The sequence below is a fragment of the Lagopus muta genome, chromosome 14, assembly GCF_023343835.1.
Source record: "Lagopus muta isolate bLagMut1 chromosome 14, bLagMut1 primary, whole genome shotgun sequence".
Lineage (NCBI taxonomy): Eukaryota > Metazoa > Chordata > Aves > Galliformes > Phasianidae > Lagopus > Lagopus muta.
This window is the reverse complement of record NC_064446.1, coordinates 17,740,493-17,755,892: the sequence shown is the minus strand read 5'-3', so window position 1 is coordinate 17,755,892 and position 15,400 is coordinate 17,740,493. Positions and strand designations below refer to the sequence as shown.

The 15,400-nt window shown below is 43.9% G+C and overlaps 2 protein-coding genes across 3 annotated transcripts in view; both read left to right on the top strand.

Moving 5' to 3' along the window:
• The window catches only part of JAKMIP2 (janus kinase and microtubule interacting protein 2), a 59,717-nt gene that overhangs the window by 3,006 nt on the left and 41,311 nt on the right, over nucleotides 1-15,400 (top strand). The window lies entirely within an intron of this gene.
• CDC23 (cell division cycle 23) lies at nucleotides 4,310-14,953 on the top strand. Of its 2 annotated transcripts, none has more exons than XM_048960457.1 (16): nucleotides 4,310-4,471; nucleotides 4,542-4,614; nucleotides 6,252-6,389; nucleotides 6,516-6,558; nucleotides 6,927-7,032; nucleotides 7,116-7,248; nucleotides 8,839-9,016; nucleotides 9,106-9,203; nucleotides 9,440-9,521; nucleotides 10,403-10,556; nucleotides 10,687-10,806; nucleotides 11,242-11,317; nucleotides 11,459-11,520; nucleotides 12,686-12,764; nucleotides 12,858-12,977; nucleotides 13,816-14,953. In XM_048960457.1, the coding sequence occupies exons 1-16, from the start codon at nucleotides 4,347-4,349 to the stop codon at nucleotides 13,984-13,986; spliced, it is 1,758 nt and encodes a 585-aa protein (XP_048816414.1). In that variant the 5' UTR covers nucleotides 4,310-4,346; the 3' UTR covers nucleotides 13,987-14,953. The 2 variants fall into 2 exon arrangements, with proteins under 2 accessions (XP_048816414.1, XP_048816413.1); XM_048960456.1 differs by having other exon boundaries at nucleotides 4,310-4,474.

Sequence of the window (15,400 nt, the reverse complement as noted above, 5' to 3'; positions counted from 1 at the left end):
GACCCCCAGCTCACTACAACCTCCCTTCAGGAAGTTATAGAGAGCAATAAGGTCTCCCCTGAGCCTCCTCTTCTCCAGGCTGAACATTCCCAGCTCCTTCAGCCTCTCCTCATATGGCCTGTGTTCCAGACCCCTCACCAGCTTTGTTGCCCTTCTTTGAACACGTTCCAGGGCCTCAATATCTTTCTTGCAGTGAGGGGCCCAAAACTGGACACAGTACTCGAGGTGTGGCCTCACTAGTGCTGAATATAGGGGAACAATCACTTCTCTGCTCCTGCTTGCAACACTGTTTCTGATGCAAGCCAGGATGCCATTGGCCTTCTTGGCCACCTGGGCACACTGTCGGCTCATGTTCAGCTGAGCATCAATCAATACCCCCAGGTCCATTTTCTCTATGCAGTCCTCCAGCCACACCGCCCCAAGCCTGTAGCGTCGCCTGGGGTTGTTGTGGCCGAAGTGCAGGACCCGGCATTTGGCCTTGTTGAAACTCATCCTGAGTTGTGAAAGACGTGCGGTGAGCCTGCTACTCTGCACTCAGGGAGAGCAGGCTTTGAACTTTTCAGGGAGCTGCTTGGCAGGGTGACACGGAGGGGGAAAGCCTTAGAGGCAAGATGGGCCCGAGAAAGCTGGTTGGTGTTCAAGGGCCATCTCCTCCAAGCCTGGAAGCAGTGCATCTCAAGAAAAAGGAAGGCAGGTGAGAATTCTAGAAGGCCTCTGTGGATCAACAGCGAGCTCCTGGACTGACTTTGGCTCAAAAAGAAATAAAGAAATTCTATAGGGGAGTGGAAGCAGGAACAAGTTAACTGGCATGACAGCAAACAAGTTGTCTGAGCAGCCAGGGATCAGGTTAGGAAAGCAAAACCCAGACAGAATTAAATCTAGCCAGGGACATCAAGAGGAACAAGAAGAAATTCTACAGGTAAATCAGTGGTAAAAAGAAAGTTAGGGAGGATGTGGGCCCTCTCTGGAAGGAAACTGAAAACCTTGTAATGGGGGAGACAAAGAAGGCTGAAGTGCTCAATGACCACTTCGCCTCGGTCTTCACCAGTAAGGCTCTAGCCACATCACCCAAGTTGGAGAAAGCAGTGATAAGAACTTGGAAAAGACAGATCTACCTGCTGTAAGTGAAGATGATGTTCAAGACCATCTAAAGAACCTGAAGGTGCACAAGTCCATGGGACTTGCTGAGATCCATCTCCAAGTTCTGAGGGAACTGGAGGATGAAGCTGCCAAGCCATCACGTTCGAGAGGTCACGGCAGTTTAAAGTTCTCACTGACTGGAAAAGGGAAAGCATAAGAAATATAACTTCTTTTTTTTCCCCCCCTTTTCAAGAAGGGGGAAAAAAACTCTGAAGAACTGCAGGCCAGTCTGTCTCACCTCTGTGCCAGGGAGCAGAGCCTCCTGAAGGCCTTACTAAGGCACATGTATATAATACAGCCTATTTTAATAAGTACTTCTGGAGAAGTTGCCATCAAATTTCAGTTGATTAGTCAATTTCAATTCAACTCATTTCTGCATGTAAGAATGCTAGTGGAAAGAATTGGCTGTCTCCATGGGATGAAAAGTTTGAGAAGAGTACTCCCAAAGAACAAAAGTTCCCTGCTCAAGACCCTGACAACCGCATCACAGAGCTGATACAGATTTCTTGGTAACCTTTCTCACGCCTGTTAGACAATCTCCTGTCTTTTGAACACTGTTCACAGTTTGTGAGAATTTAATCTTCAGTCTTGGTGCAAATTAAGTGTAAGTAGTTTCCTTTCATTTTAGGATCACATGGTTTCCAAGCTGTTATTTTAACAATGTTCTGGCAAAATGTAACAAGTAATAGCAGGAGCTGCATAACTGTTGTGCACAGAGAATCCAGGCACCAGTGGAAGAAAAGCTTTTATTATTTGAAGGTTTTTCAGTGTAAAATTATAAAATAACCTCTAATCATGCTTGATTTTTAAACAAATTCAAAAGCGCAGCTTAAGAGAAGCAAAATAAAGAAACTAAGTAATTAAGAAATCAAGATTTTTCTAACTGTGGTTGGAACATCTGCCAACAGCTGAAATTCACTGTCCTAGCAAGGCAGCTGATTATTTGTAAAGACCATTTGCTTTTGATCTTACTGAGGGATGGTTATACTTTGAAGTTTTTAACTTTGAAAAATTAAATCTTTTTAATGCAACGCATTGGTACAATGGATAGGTACTGACTTTGGTTTTATTACCACGTTTCTGTGAGGGGTGAGAGCCAGACCCAGCCAGATAGCTGCACAGTGACACAGCAAACAAGCTCCAGTGGCACTCAGCACAACTAAGTCAGCCAGTATCTCTTCCAGATATTATCAGTTTCATGCAGAGTATTTAATTATTCTCCTGCTCTAAAAGCCAGCCTTGGGTGTCATTTAAAAGATACATTTATTACGTAACGGAATGACAGAAAGAATTATGAGTTCTCATCGTGAGGCAAGTCTTGAGAAATCGAATTACCAATTACTCCTCGCCACCGCAGGCCCTTTCTGGCCTGTTTATATCACTTCAAGAGCTCGCAGCGCCACCTTCTGTTCAGCGGTTGGAATCACGAGCGTCAGCAGCCGGAGGGCTGCTGCAGGACAGCGTTCACACGGATCTGCTGGGTTGGGGATGAGAAAAATCCATGTTTTCTCTTTGAACAACTCAGCGTGTCATACCTGTAAGAGCTGCTGCTCTTCCAGAATTGCAATCATATAAGTAGCCAGAACATCGCTGCTAAAGTGGCACACATCCAGAACGTGACACAAAGGATATTTTGCTACATGCATATGGTAGCAGCACCTCGTGCACTTTTTGCAGAAAGCACCATATTTCTTACTGAGATCTCATAGAGCGCACTAAGAATGCTTTCACCAGGAAAACAGCACACAACGGGGGAAGGGAAGATAAGCTGACTGGTAAGCTTATTTCATAGGCCTTGCTAAAATTCACTCGTATCATTTTATGATCTTAACTTAAAACAATGCAATTATAAAGAAAATATCAAATACAAATTATTGGAAATATAGAGCAACTCACTTTAACAGCTCATCCCAAATATGAAGGATATGAGACTGTAGGGATAACAAAAAATAAATTATATGCAGAAAAAAAAAAAGAGTCTCTTTCAATTGTGTTTTGGGGCAGGGCAAGGGGAGTGAGAAATGAGCCATAGGCATTTTGTGTGTTGATTGGACTTCTTTGCCTACTTCTTTGTCTAACAGTAAGACTCATGAAGAACTTTTATTCACATCTTGTGTAAGTACGTGAGCTGGCAGAGTACTTTTAGTCAAAGCTACAACTGAACTTAAAATATATCTGGCTAAAATCTAGAGAGCACTAATAGTGTTCTAACAGGGCACTTAATAGTTCTATGTCCTCCTGATATTTGGCATGTGAATGTGTACCCAATGCTTGAGGTGAGGTCACACCAAGCAGAGCAGGACAATCCCATGGCCCATCTGGCAGTGCTGGGCCTGGGGCACTGCAGGTCATAGATGGCCCTTTGGGCTGCCAGAGGAGCTGCCATCTCAAATTCAATTCGCTGTCACTTGAGCTTCATGAAGGGCTGCACTTCAGCCTCCTGTTCTCCATCCAGTACACAGAGCCAGGCCTACTCTATTTTAGGTGCAGAGTGCAGCAGTTGATCCTGCTGATTTTTAACATGGTTGGTGACTGCCTAGCCTAATTTATTAGAATCTCTCTGCAAGGCAGGAGGGAATCAACATCTCTCCTTAATGCAGTATCACCTGCAAACTTACACAGCATGCATTTGAGTCCTGCACCCCGATCATTTCAATAACACTGACAACAACTGGGCCAACTTGGAGCCCCGTGGGGTCCCATTAGCACCTGGCCGTCATGCAGAAGGACCAAAGCCCTTTGGGCTCAGCCATCCAGTCACTGACCATAGTACATATTTATCTTTGTCTGAAGGACATTGTGAGAAACAGTATCAAAGGTGTTGCTGGAAAATCAGTAGTAAGTGAGATTTTCAGCTGCTGCTAAGTTGGGGAAGACCACTCAAAACGCCCTCTATACGCACCAACCCTTCTCCAGAGCTCTCTGGAAGGGCTGCCTCCGTTGTCTCCTGCTTTCTCCCGCGCTCCAGGACAGCGGCCTGCTAAAGCCAGACACCGCGCCTCGGCGCCCGCAGGAACACGCGCTCCGGACGCAGGGCGGTGGCATGGCGCCCCCGCGCCGGCTGACCAATCAGACATCAAAACCTCAGCGCGTCTTCTGTGATTGGGAACGAGACTTCGAGCTCACCCAATGAGAAGACTGCGTCTACAGAGCGGAGGGGAACTCAGTACACGAAGCCGTGATTGGCTGTAGGGCGCGCTGGCGGGATGGCGGCCGTGGGAGCGGCGGCGGGGTTGGGGAGCGCTGACTTCTCGGACCTGCGGGAGATCAAGAAGCAGCTGCTGAGCGTGGCGGAGCGCAGCCGTGAGCGCGGCTTGCAGCACAGCGGGAAGTGGTGAGTGCCACGGACCGGGCGGGCGCGCCCCGGTGGGCACCGTGCTAACGGCCGTCTCTCCGCACAGGGCCTCCGAGCTGGCGTTCGCCCTGGAGCCGCTGCTGCTGAGCGAGCTGCCGCCGCCGCCTGCGCTCACGGAGGTAAGCACCGGGCGGAGCGGCTCGGCCGCCTGCCGCGCCGTTAGCGAGCGTCAGCGCGGGGCGGGGCCCAGCCCGGCTGCGTTCGTCGGTGCGGGATGGCTGGGGCGTGCAGGGGGTTGTGCAGAGCTTCCCGTTGGCAGAGCCGCGACCTACTGTTCAGTCGTCCCCAAACCTGCTACGGAGAAGTGCGATAGCGGTATTCTTAACAGCTGCTGTGCAGGAGACGTTTCTGAGTGCTGGTCTCTTTACAGCGCTGTTAAGTTCCTTTTTGTTGTATATTTTTTCCGGGAAGGTGGACAGACCTGAGTGTACTTCCCAGATGAAGCCGTTTTGCTGTGTCCTAAATGAGAAATTTGTAGAGTTAAATTTGAAATCACACCACGTAGTATTCATCTTAGCTAAGGGTTTTTAGCTAAGGTTTAAAAGTTACTGCGGTCTAAATTATTTTCTGTCAGTAAAGTTGTGCTCTTTAGGACACAGGAAAAGTGAGTTGTGTCGTAATCAACACCTCCATAGACATACTGTAGGACTTGTAGGTGTAATACTCCTTAAGTTATTGCAATGTAACATGTCATAAATGCATTTCACAAAAACGTTTGAGGTCCGTCTAGTCCCACTCTCCTTACTCCAGCAGGACAACTCAGCAGGTTGCTGAGGACCATGTCTGGGTGTTCTTTGAGGTTCTCCAGGGGGGGAGACACCAGAAGCCCTGGTGACAGTGCTTTGTCACCCACACAGTATGAAAGTGCTCCCTGATGTTTACAGAGACTGCTTTGTTTCAGTTTGTACCTGTTTCCTCTCGTCCTGTCACTGGACTGCACTTAGAAGGGCTTTGCTCATTCCTCTTTGTAGCTTTCTTTCAGGTATCTATGTACGTTGATGAGATCCCCCCAGCGCCTTCCCTCCCACAACTTCCCTCTGAACCAGTCACAACTCTCCAAATTTTCTCATATTTGAAATGCTTTAGTCATTTCATTTTCATGGTCCTTTGCTGAACTCTCTCCTGTATGTCTGTCATTTCTGTACTGATGAGCTCAGAAGTGGACACAATATTCCAGATGTGGCCTCGTCAGTGCTGAGTGGTGGGGGGAGGATTACCTACCCTGACCTGCTGACAATGTTTTACATAGTTCAGCCCAGGATACCCTTGTCCTTCCTTGTGGCAAGCTTGTTTGGTATCCCCTAGGACTCCCAGGTTCTTTTCTGTCAATAAATTGTTCAAGGCATAGATACCAAGGAAATGTTTGTGTTTAAATGAGCAGGTTAATATTGTTGGATATGAAATTCTTGAGTACTTTTCTTATTTGTTATCATTTTACTTGAACAGCTAATTCTTGCCTTCTGGCGACTTGCCACAGTTTATCTTTTGGAACCTAACTGTTTATTTCAAATGTTTCCAGCCTGTCAGAATCCTTGTTCTCCCACGAGTACCAATGGTGTGAAGGAGTGGAGAGAGCTTTCTGACAGTACTCAACTCAAATGTGAACAAAAAGCCAGTTTTGTGGTTGCATTTTTGTGCAGTTTTTTCTCTTAACTTTCCAGGCAGCTTCATTGATATGCTTGTAAATGGTAAGTGGGTGATTTTCCTACCTGATGTCAGAATTTCTAAGGTATTTAACTCTTCTTTGTTCTTGCAGGAGGATGCTCGGGATCTGGATGCCTACACATTAGCCAAATCTTATTTTGATCTAAAGGAATATGACAGAGCTGCATATTTCTTACGGGGCTGCAAGAGTCAGAAAGCTTACTTCTTGTATATGTACTCAAGATATCTGGTAAGATAGAAGAAGTTGCCTTTAAGCACTGAATTCCTTGGCTTTGCTTCCTTTCCACATGTGGAATGTACCATGCCTTATATATGCTGTTGTAGAATAATTTTGATTTTCCTCTGTTCTCCACAGTCAGGGGAAAAGAAGAAGGATGATGAGACAGTGGATAGTTTGGGTAAGGCTCTACGGTCAAGGAACGTGAGATGATATGACGAAACTTCCAATAACACATCTTCATGTAAATCATTTTGGTTTTATGACTTTTCCATTGATGTTTGAGTAATAGTGGGCTGTAACATAATTTGCTTTCATTTTCTCTCAGTTGATTGACTTAATACAGTTTACAGAATTTCTTTTCTTACTTATTCTATTAAACTGCTAGTCATTGGACTAGGAGATTTTATTTTTGTAACAGAAGAATAGTCACGGACTCGGAAGCTTTCCGGTCGTGTTGGTGATGATTCTGAATGTACCCTTGGCTTCACAGTTAACGTACTGAGACTCCTGAATGAAAGCTGGGTGTTTGACTTTCTTCACATGCAGGACCACTGGAAAAAGGACAGGTGAAAAATGAAGCTTTACGAGAGCTTAGAGTTGAGCTCAGTAAGAAGCACAAAGCACAGGAACTGGATGGATTTGGCCTTTATCTGTAAGTGTCTGCACATGTTCTTAATGTATTTGTCTACACTGATGTGGACGTGCAGTTTTATGAGTGATTAATTTGCTTTACAGGTATGGTGTTGTGCTGCGAAAGCTGGACCTGTCTAAAGAAGCAATAGATGTATTTGTTGAAGCTACTCATGTCTTACCTTTGCACTGGGGAGCTTGGCTGGAACTTTGCAACTTGATTACAGATAAAGAGATGGTAAAACTTGGGAGATGTCAAGTGGTTATAACAAATTACAGAGTTTAGCCTGATTCAGTTGTCAGAAGACTAGTGTTGCCCACTGCTGTATTCTGTGAGACTCTCAGACAGGGCAACCCAGGATTGTAAATTATATTGTTAAAGCCACTTGTGACATGAATGAGTTCATCCTGAGGTTGGTTGTGGTTTTTTTGTTTGTTTGTTTGTTTGGGTTTTGTTTTGTTTTGGTGTGTGTGTGTGTGTGTGTGTGTGTGTGTGTGTGTGTGTTTGTAGTTTGTGTGTTGTTGGGTTTTTTTGGGGCGGGGGAGAGGGGGAGAAGAGCATTCTAGTTCTGCAGTTCCTACGAGGTTTTTTGTGAATTGAGGGTGTGTGTGTAGAATCACTGCAGTTTTTTTTAATGACTGGAAATTTGTGCTTTTCCTGTCAGTTACAATTGTGCAAATTATTTGCAATGATATGGGAGCAGCAGGCACCACTGAACAAGATAAGCCTTTAATAAGTCAATTACTTTGTTACTTACCAAGTAAAGCACAGAAAGCTTGGATCTGTAATAGGAAACGACTTACAAGACCTGATGTTCATACTGTATGTGATTTGGGGAGATTACTTTGAATGTCCTCTGATAGGGTTTTGTGGCTTAGATGCCTATTAGTAATGGGAATGTGTCTCTTGAATGTAGTCTGAGAGAATCTAAGATACTCTGATACAGCTCCGTGATGTGAAATAAAATGTGCTTCTGGGGATCATCACTGAGAAATTCATTTCAGAAGAGCAAAACTGATTCAGGCTAAAACACTAATGTAGATATTCCCTTCTCAAATACAAAATCTCTGTGAGATGAACTGTATCGAAGAATTGAACTTTCATGTAAAAGGTGATTTTTGTCTTTATGCATGGGGTTTATGAGACCACTCCTGTAATTCTTCAGTCAATTCTGGCTGATAGATATATTTTTGGAAAGTAAAGAGGGTGCAGAAGAGAACCTTACTGATCTTTTGAAGAACAGGAAATTAATTTTTGTGAGATTATTTAGATTATTTTCTACATGTAGCTTATTACAAGGAAAAAAAAAGACAAAAAACCTCATGTGTGTAATAGTGATGGGAAGAAAATAGTCTTTTAAAGGAGTCTTGAATTTAAGGTAAAAATTAAGCCAGTAGCTGAAGGAGAAAGCTGGTGCCATCATCTTTGAAAACAATCATTTCTTCACCAATTGACCAAATGAAAAATCATCAGTTTTTTTTATTTCAAGTCACTGGAGTAGATTGGGAGTGACTAAATGGAATTATGTAGTCCATACTGTAATACCTCTTAGAATAGGCATCTCAATGCTCTTTTTCATTTTCCAGTGTTCTTAATTTGTAGACGTTTTTTAGCCTCCACTGTGGAAGAGCTCCATATTAATTTTTGGTCCTAATACTGTTCTTTCATAGCTGGTGTTATGGCCTAAGAAAGCGCTTACAGGAAAGTCTTCTACCTCAAGACTGTCTACTAGCTCATGGGAGGGAAGATAATGGATTCTTTGCCACAGGTGGCTCTTAGAATACTACTGATTGTCATCTCTTCCTCCTCTTCTTTGGTTCTTGCTAGTTGAAGTTCCTGTCCTTGCCAGATACATGGATGAAAGAGTTCTTTCTTGCACACATTTATACAGAGCTCCAGCTGATAGAGGAGGCTCTGCAGAAGTATCAGAGCCTCATTGATGCAGGATTTTCTAAAAGCACATATATCATCTCTCAGATTGCAGTTGCCTACCACAATATACGAGGTCAGTGATATTTACTAATAGGAGTAAGCCTTTTAATGCAAACTTAGCCTTTGTTGTTCTTGTTCTCACATCTTCTCTTCTTTCTTCAGATATTGACAAAGCTTTATCTATCTTTAATGAGCTAAGGAAACAAGATCCTTACAGAATAGAAAATATGGACACTTTCTCCAATTTGCTGTATGTCAGGGTAAGCACCCTTTCTGTTGTTTGTCCATGATGATACTATTTTCAGAGGTAAGTTAAACGCTGGCAAAGCAATTGCTGTTACCTAGTTTCCCTGAACATAAGCTCTCAGCTTCTGTTTGCATCCATTTTGTGGAGTTGCAAAGCAGAAATGTGTGCATTGTCCACTGCCTAGGTCTTCTTTGTCTGAAACTGTAGTATGATCCTTTACTCATCACCTTCGCTTCTTTGTTTCACTAGAGCATGAAGCCTGAGCTGAGCTACCTGGCTCACAATCTCTGTGAGATAGACAAGTATCGTGTTGAGACCTGTTGTGTAATTGGTGAGAGCCAACCCTTTTATGTGTTCTTATTGCGCCATCTCCAGGCTTGGGAAGCAATTTTAGTAATAGCTGTGAAAATGATGACCTGGCAGAGCCATCAAAAACATTTGGTGAATGTGATTTCAGGCAGCCTAAAAAGTAGAGCAAATGGGAGTACCACCTTTCGCACATTCAGCTTTGAAAGAGCTGCTGTAATACTGTTAGAGCTGAAAGTAGTTAAGAAAACATTATGAAGGCCCATGCAGCTGATAATTCCCTTTAGTCCTCAAACTCCAGCAGAAACAGTTGTGCGTCAAGGCTGGGAAATAAATTTTTTTAGATCAGACCGTGAGTTTCTAAGCAGATGATGGGATCTTACTGATAGGTGCAGCTGGTAAAGGAGTTGGTGAGAACACTGGAGAAGATACAACTACTAGGACTCTTGAGGTTTCAGGCACATCTGCCTGTAATATATCCTGCTCAAATTATCTACTGCCTCTGTAGCAGAAATGCTAAGGCAGAGCGCGAAGCAGTGATTGAGTACCTGGTGGGAAAGCAGGGCCAACCCAGCGAGCTCAGGTGCATGCAGTGTACCTGAGTGACCAGAAGGGGTGGAGCCAGGATCCCAGACCTCATTTAAGGGTTGACAGTGGAGGTGAGGGTATTCCTTCCCAAAGGTAAGCAAATTTTATTCATTTTTGTGTCCATGGCTGCTGCATTTGGGTTTATTGTTGTTTGCTGCAGCCTGGGACTTTGCCACTCTGCTATTATTGCTGAACTTTCCATCATTATGGCATTACGTACCTCCTAACTTAGGTTATACCTATTCCATCTGTTTTTTGTTTTTTTTTTCTTCTGCAATTGTTTTCTATTTATTTAAATATTGTGACTTTTTGCTTTAGGAAATTATTATAGCTTACGTAGCCAGCATGAAAAAGCAGCACTGTATTTCCAGAGAGCCTTGAAACTGAATCCTCGTTATCTGGGAGCCTGGACGCTTATGGGACATGAATATATGGAAATGAAGAACACATCTGCAGCTATCCAGGCTTATAGGTATCAATCATGCTGCACACAACATTATTTGCATATATTTGGGGTGAATTAAGGAAAAAAATGGTACTTAGTCTTTTGCCCAACTCTGATCCTAACTGCTTTCTGACTGTTGTTTTTTTCTCTTTGGCAGGCATGCAATAGAGGTGAACAAAAGGGATTACAGAGCCTGGTATGGTTTGGGGCAAACCTATGAAATCCTTAAAATGCCGTTTTACTGTCTCTATTATTACCGACGGGCCCACCAGCTCAGGTAGAGTGGGAAACGTAGCCATGTCAATGGGCATTCACTCATATAATCACTGAAGTTGAAAGGGACTGCTAACATCATCTAATCCAACCTCTCTCCTGATTTCACCAAGGATAGATAACTCTATCATTTTGCATTTGCTGTGCCCATGACAGCTTCTGACCTCGACATCTTCCATAGGTTGTTATTTGTAAACATCTAGCTAGCAGGCAATTCCCCTGGTAGGCTCCAAATGCTTTGTGAATTCTGTCAGGCTTGGTGGTGTGAGCATTTTGCTTGGGAGCCTGTTCTGATGCCTAAGGTTAATAAGTGAAATTTTATGTAAGAGAAGATGATGGACACTGCCAGATGCGGGTTTGCTTCCCCTCTTGTCTCCCCCCTGCAATATCAGCTGGCTGTCTATTAAACTACAGTTAGGAATTTTTTTTCCTTTTACAGACCCAATGATTCTCGTATGCTGGTTGCTCTAGGAGAGTGCTATGAGAAACTCAATCAGTTGGTGGAAGCTAAGAAGGTGAGACACTTGTGGACACTAGGTGGAGTTGCAGTTGAATAGTGCGGCTTGTGCTACTGGAAATGTATATAGCATGTTAGGAGCTATTTTTCTTGTGTGTCATTTTTCTTGTGTGCTTGACCAGCTCTTCTTCCTTGATAGTGCTATTGGAGGGCTTATGCTGTGGGAGATGTGGAGAAAATGGCATTGGTGAAACTAGCAAAGTGAGTATGTATTAGCACTGAATTGTCGATATTGTGTTAAATGCAACAAAAGCACTTTGATACCTAGTGATAAAATGGTAGATGGAAAACAAGTGCAGCTGCTGGTAGATAGTATTGCTTCTGGAGATGTGTAATAAATGTCACCTTTAGAAGGTCTGCAGAGACTACAAACTCTGTTATCCAGCTTTAGCTTTAAGTTTCTGTCAGGGCAAATAGAGAAGAAACTGTGGGATGCATTACAAGGGACTTACAAATCATGGGATGATTTCAGTGCTGTCGGTGTTAGAGTGAAATTTAAACCAATCCATGGTGCTAATGCTTTATAAAATCACAGATGGATTATTTCATCCCCATCTCCTTTTCCTTCCGCCCTTTTTTTCTCCTGATATACGAATGTGACATTTAGCATAGGATCTAATGTGAAATAAATGTGAACAGTGATGTTAACACCAACTTTTGATTGGGAAAAAAATACATGCAAAGGAGGGGAAAAGTGAAGGGGAAGGAAATTGTTGCAAACCTCCACACAATTCCAGCCCAGTCCACAACACCTTATCAGCACCCGTCTCGTCTGCACCTCCACCCGGCACAGGGACACAAGAGAGGCACTCCATGGGGTGCAGCTCAAGTGCCAATTTAATGCTGCGCAACAACTGCCTGTATACTGTGACACGCGACCACCCCGTGAAGCCGTGACCCGTTAAGTGCCGCCCAGGACCACCCCTGTAGCCACCACCACCTTAGCCCACGTACCACCCACACTGAGCACCGCCCACAGAAATGGGCAGGTAAAAGATGGAATTGCTGTATAAAGATTTTTTTGGAACGTGGAGAAAGAACAAACTCTGGAAGAGTAGGATGGAAAAACTCTATTACAGACTTGGAATGTAACAGACCAGACAAAGGTTCCTGCTTTAATTGTATCCGCACTGCTTCTAGCAGGTGACACCTGACTGACTTCCTTCCTGATAACGTAGCTGTCCTCAGGCTGGATCATTTCTTTCTATGAGGACAGTACATGCATGTTTTGCAAATTCTTAAGGAAAAAAAAAAAAGGCTCTAGTTAAGGTCAGACTTCTCATAGGTTCTCATAGACCAGTGAAGTCTGACAAGGTGATCTTGTTCCAGTGGCTATTTCATATCATTTATTTATGTATTTTCCTAGGCTGCATGAACAGCTGAATGAATCTGAACAGGCTGCTCAGTGCTATATCAAATACATCCAGGATATCTATTCCTGTGGGGTAAGACTATCTCTTGGAGAGCAAAGGAAAAGTAAACACGGTGTAGAACTACCTTGGAAAACACTCAGGCTGTTTTTACCCTCTTCACTGTAGGAGATAGTGGAGCATCTGGAGGTTAGCACTGCCTTCCGTTACCTTGCCCAGTACTACTTCAAGTGTAAGCTCTGGGATGAAGCCTCAGCTTGTGCTCAGAAATGCTGCTCATTCAATGATGTGAGTAGTTGCATGATTCCTGGGGTCTTACTTGGGGAATAACGGACTTTAATCTTGGCTACCCTATGAGTAGACCAATCTTTCACTGAATGAATGAGAGCTGTCTGCTGCGTAGATGAACAATTTCATCCTGAATGTTTTTGTGATAGACTTAAGTCAGGGAATATGGCACAGATAAGTAAAACTGGATCAAGTCTCATTACTTTGGTGCTCACTAAATAAAAGAATTTGAGGCTGCAGATGGCAGCCTTAAGGCTGCTGAAAATCTTGGTGGGGAGGTGGTTAAAAGTTTAGAATGCCCCATGCTACAGCAGGGTTACTCACGTGGCTTCTTGTTGCCCGTCTTGTAAATGTAGAAAGTGGGGACAAAAAGCTTGAGTTTTGTAAGTGACTTCATATTCTGAGATTTTCTGCAGCCTGAAAGTAGAAAATTCTGGACTTTTTAAAATTCCAATCTATGAGAGCCACCAACAAAGGCTGCTGCGGGGTTTGTGCCCGGCTCTTATCTGAGTTGTCTGGAACTCAAAAGAACTTGAATTTAGCTTATTTGAAGGTTCTCCAGTCTACTTCTAAATGGAATATTTAGATGGCTGCAGTGGTTGATGGTACCAGTGTCTGAAATACCCAAGTAATATGCAAATAAGGTGAAAAGAGGGAGGATTATTGTTAAAAAGTCTGACATACCTTAACGTTCTGAGGGCATTCTTAAATATCTTCCAGAATGATGGCCTTATAGAGTGACAAATTACTAAAATTTAGACAGATTGCATATTGAATTTGACACAGAAAGCACTCATCCATCAGTGTGCGGTTTTTGTTTTTTACAAATTGTTTTCAGACTAGAGAAGAAGGAAAGGCGCTGCTGCGGCAAATCTTACAGCTTCGCAACCAAGGAGAGACCTCCTCCACAGAGATTGCTACTCCCTTTTTCCTCCCGGCATCGTTGTCAGCCAATAGCACTCCCACACGTCGTGTCTCACCACTCAATCTGTCTTCTGTTACACCGTGAGCGATGCTGGTACCTCTCACCTGTGCGTTGAATGTGATGTTGTGGATGGGACTTGCAACCACCTAGTGTTTTCCAGTGAAATTTTTATGTTCAGTGTTGCCTTCATGGGTAAGGAACGAGGGTAAAGAGCGACTGGAGTCCACAGCTGAAGACGGGTTGCCCAAACAGGCAAACATGCAGCCTGCTTGAAAGTGCCTACTCTTATATGTGAGAACATGCTCTACTTTTCACCAAGTTATTACGGTCGAGAGAGCAGACATGTTCCAATACATGGGTCTGCTAATAGATCATGGCAGGAGACTGACTTCATGAGTTTGTGTGCCTCTGGTCCTTTTCTGAACTTCTCTGGATAACCTTCTGTCTGCTTGGCTGCTTAAGAATTTTTGCCTGTCTTGAGTTACAGAGATGATGAAGCAGTATAAGACACATAAAGACAGTTTCCATGCCTATGTCAAAGGACTGAAAAGTGTTAGGAATTTCAGACAACCACGAAGGACAGCTGTTTGTTAGAACCACAGGTAAAACAGCAGATATTTTGACTGAGTAGAAAGGCAGCCAGTAGGATAGCACAACTTCAAAAAAATAAAATGATTAAGTTACTGTCCTCGGACTCCTTCATAATGTAGCTTTCATGGGTGCTATAGCAAATGACAGTAGAGGTAGATACAGCCATGTGGCAGTCACAGCAGCCTGTCCCATGCTGGGCTTAGTTGTGGTGCTGCTAGCTGCTCACTTGGACTGGTGCATGCCAGGTGCAGGGCTGTGTTCACCCTGGCTGGGAGCTGGCAGGTGGGGGTCTGTATAGGGGCTGCCTTGTAATACCCACAGGTGAGCCTGGTTCAGTTTCAGACCCTGGGAGAAGGTGCCAGCCTGGAGTGTTCCCAGGGGCTGCTCTCCACAGCCAGCATGGGAGAGGCCCTTCCTGCATGTCTTAGATCTTAAGTTCTGTGCCTTGGTTATATGTGAGTTATAACACTTTTTCACATTGTCTCTGTATTACTCTTAGTGGTCAGTGTCTCAGAAAATTCAACTCTCCTTTGCCAGCTTGTGAATCCTAACTACAAACAGCTCTTAATGTATGGGGAGTCAGTGACTGGGTAACTATGTTGTACTCTAGTGTCAGGAAGCTTTATTGTTCAAAGACTGACCTGGAATAAGCACTGCTGCCATTAAGCTGTCAGTGTGGAGCAAATACATGGATGGAGTATACGAGTTACCACAGAATAAACCTACAGCAGAAGTAGACAGTAGCATAGAAGAGTACAGATCCAGAACTCATAGAATCACCAAGGTTGGAAAAGACTTAAAAGATCATCCAGTCCAACCGTTCACCTATTCCCAATAGCTCCCTCTAAACCATGTCCCTCAGCACAACATCCAGTCTTTCCTTGAACACCCCCAGGCTCGGTGACTC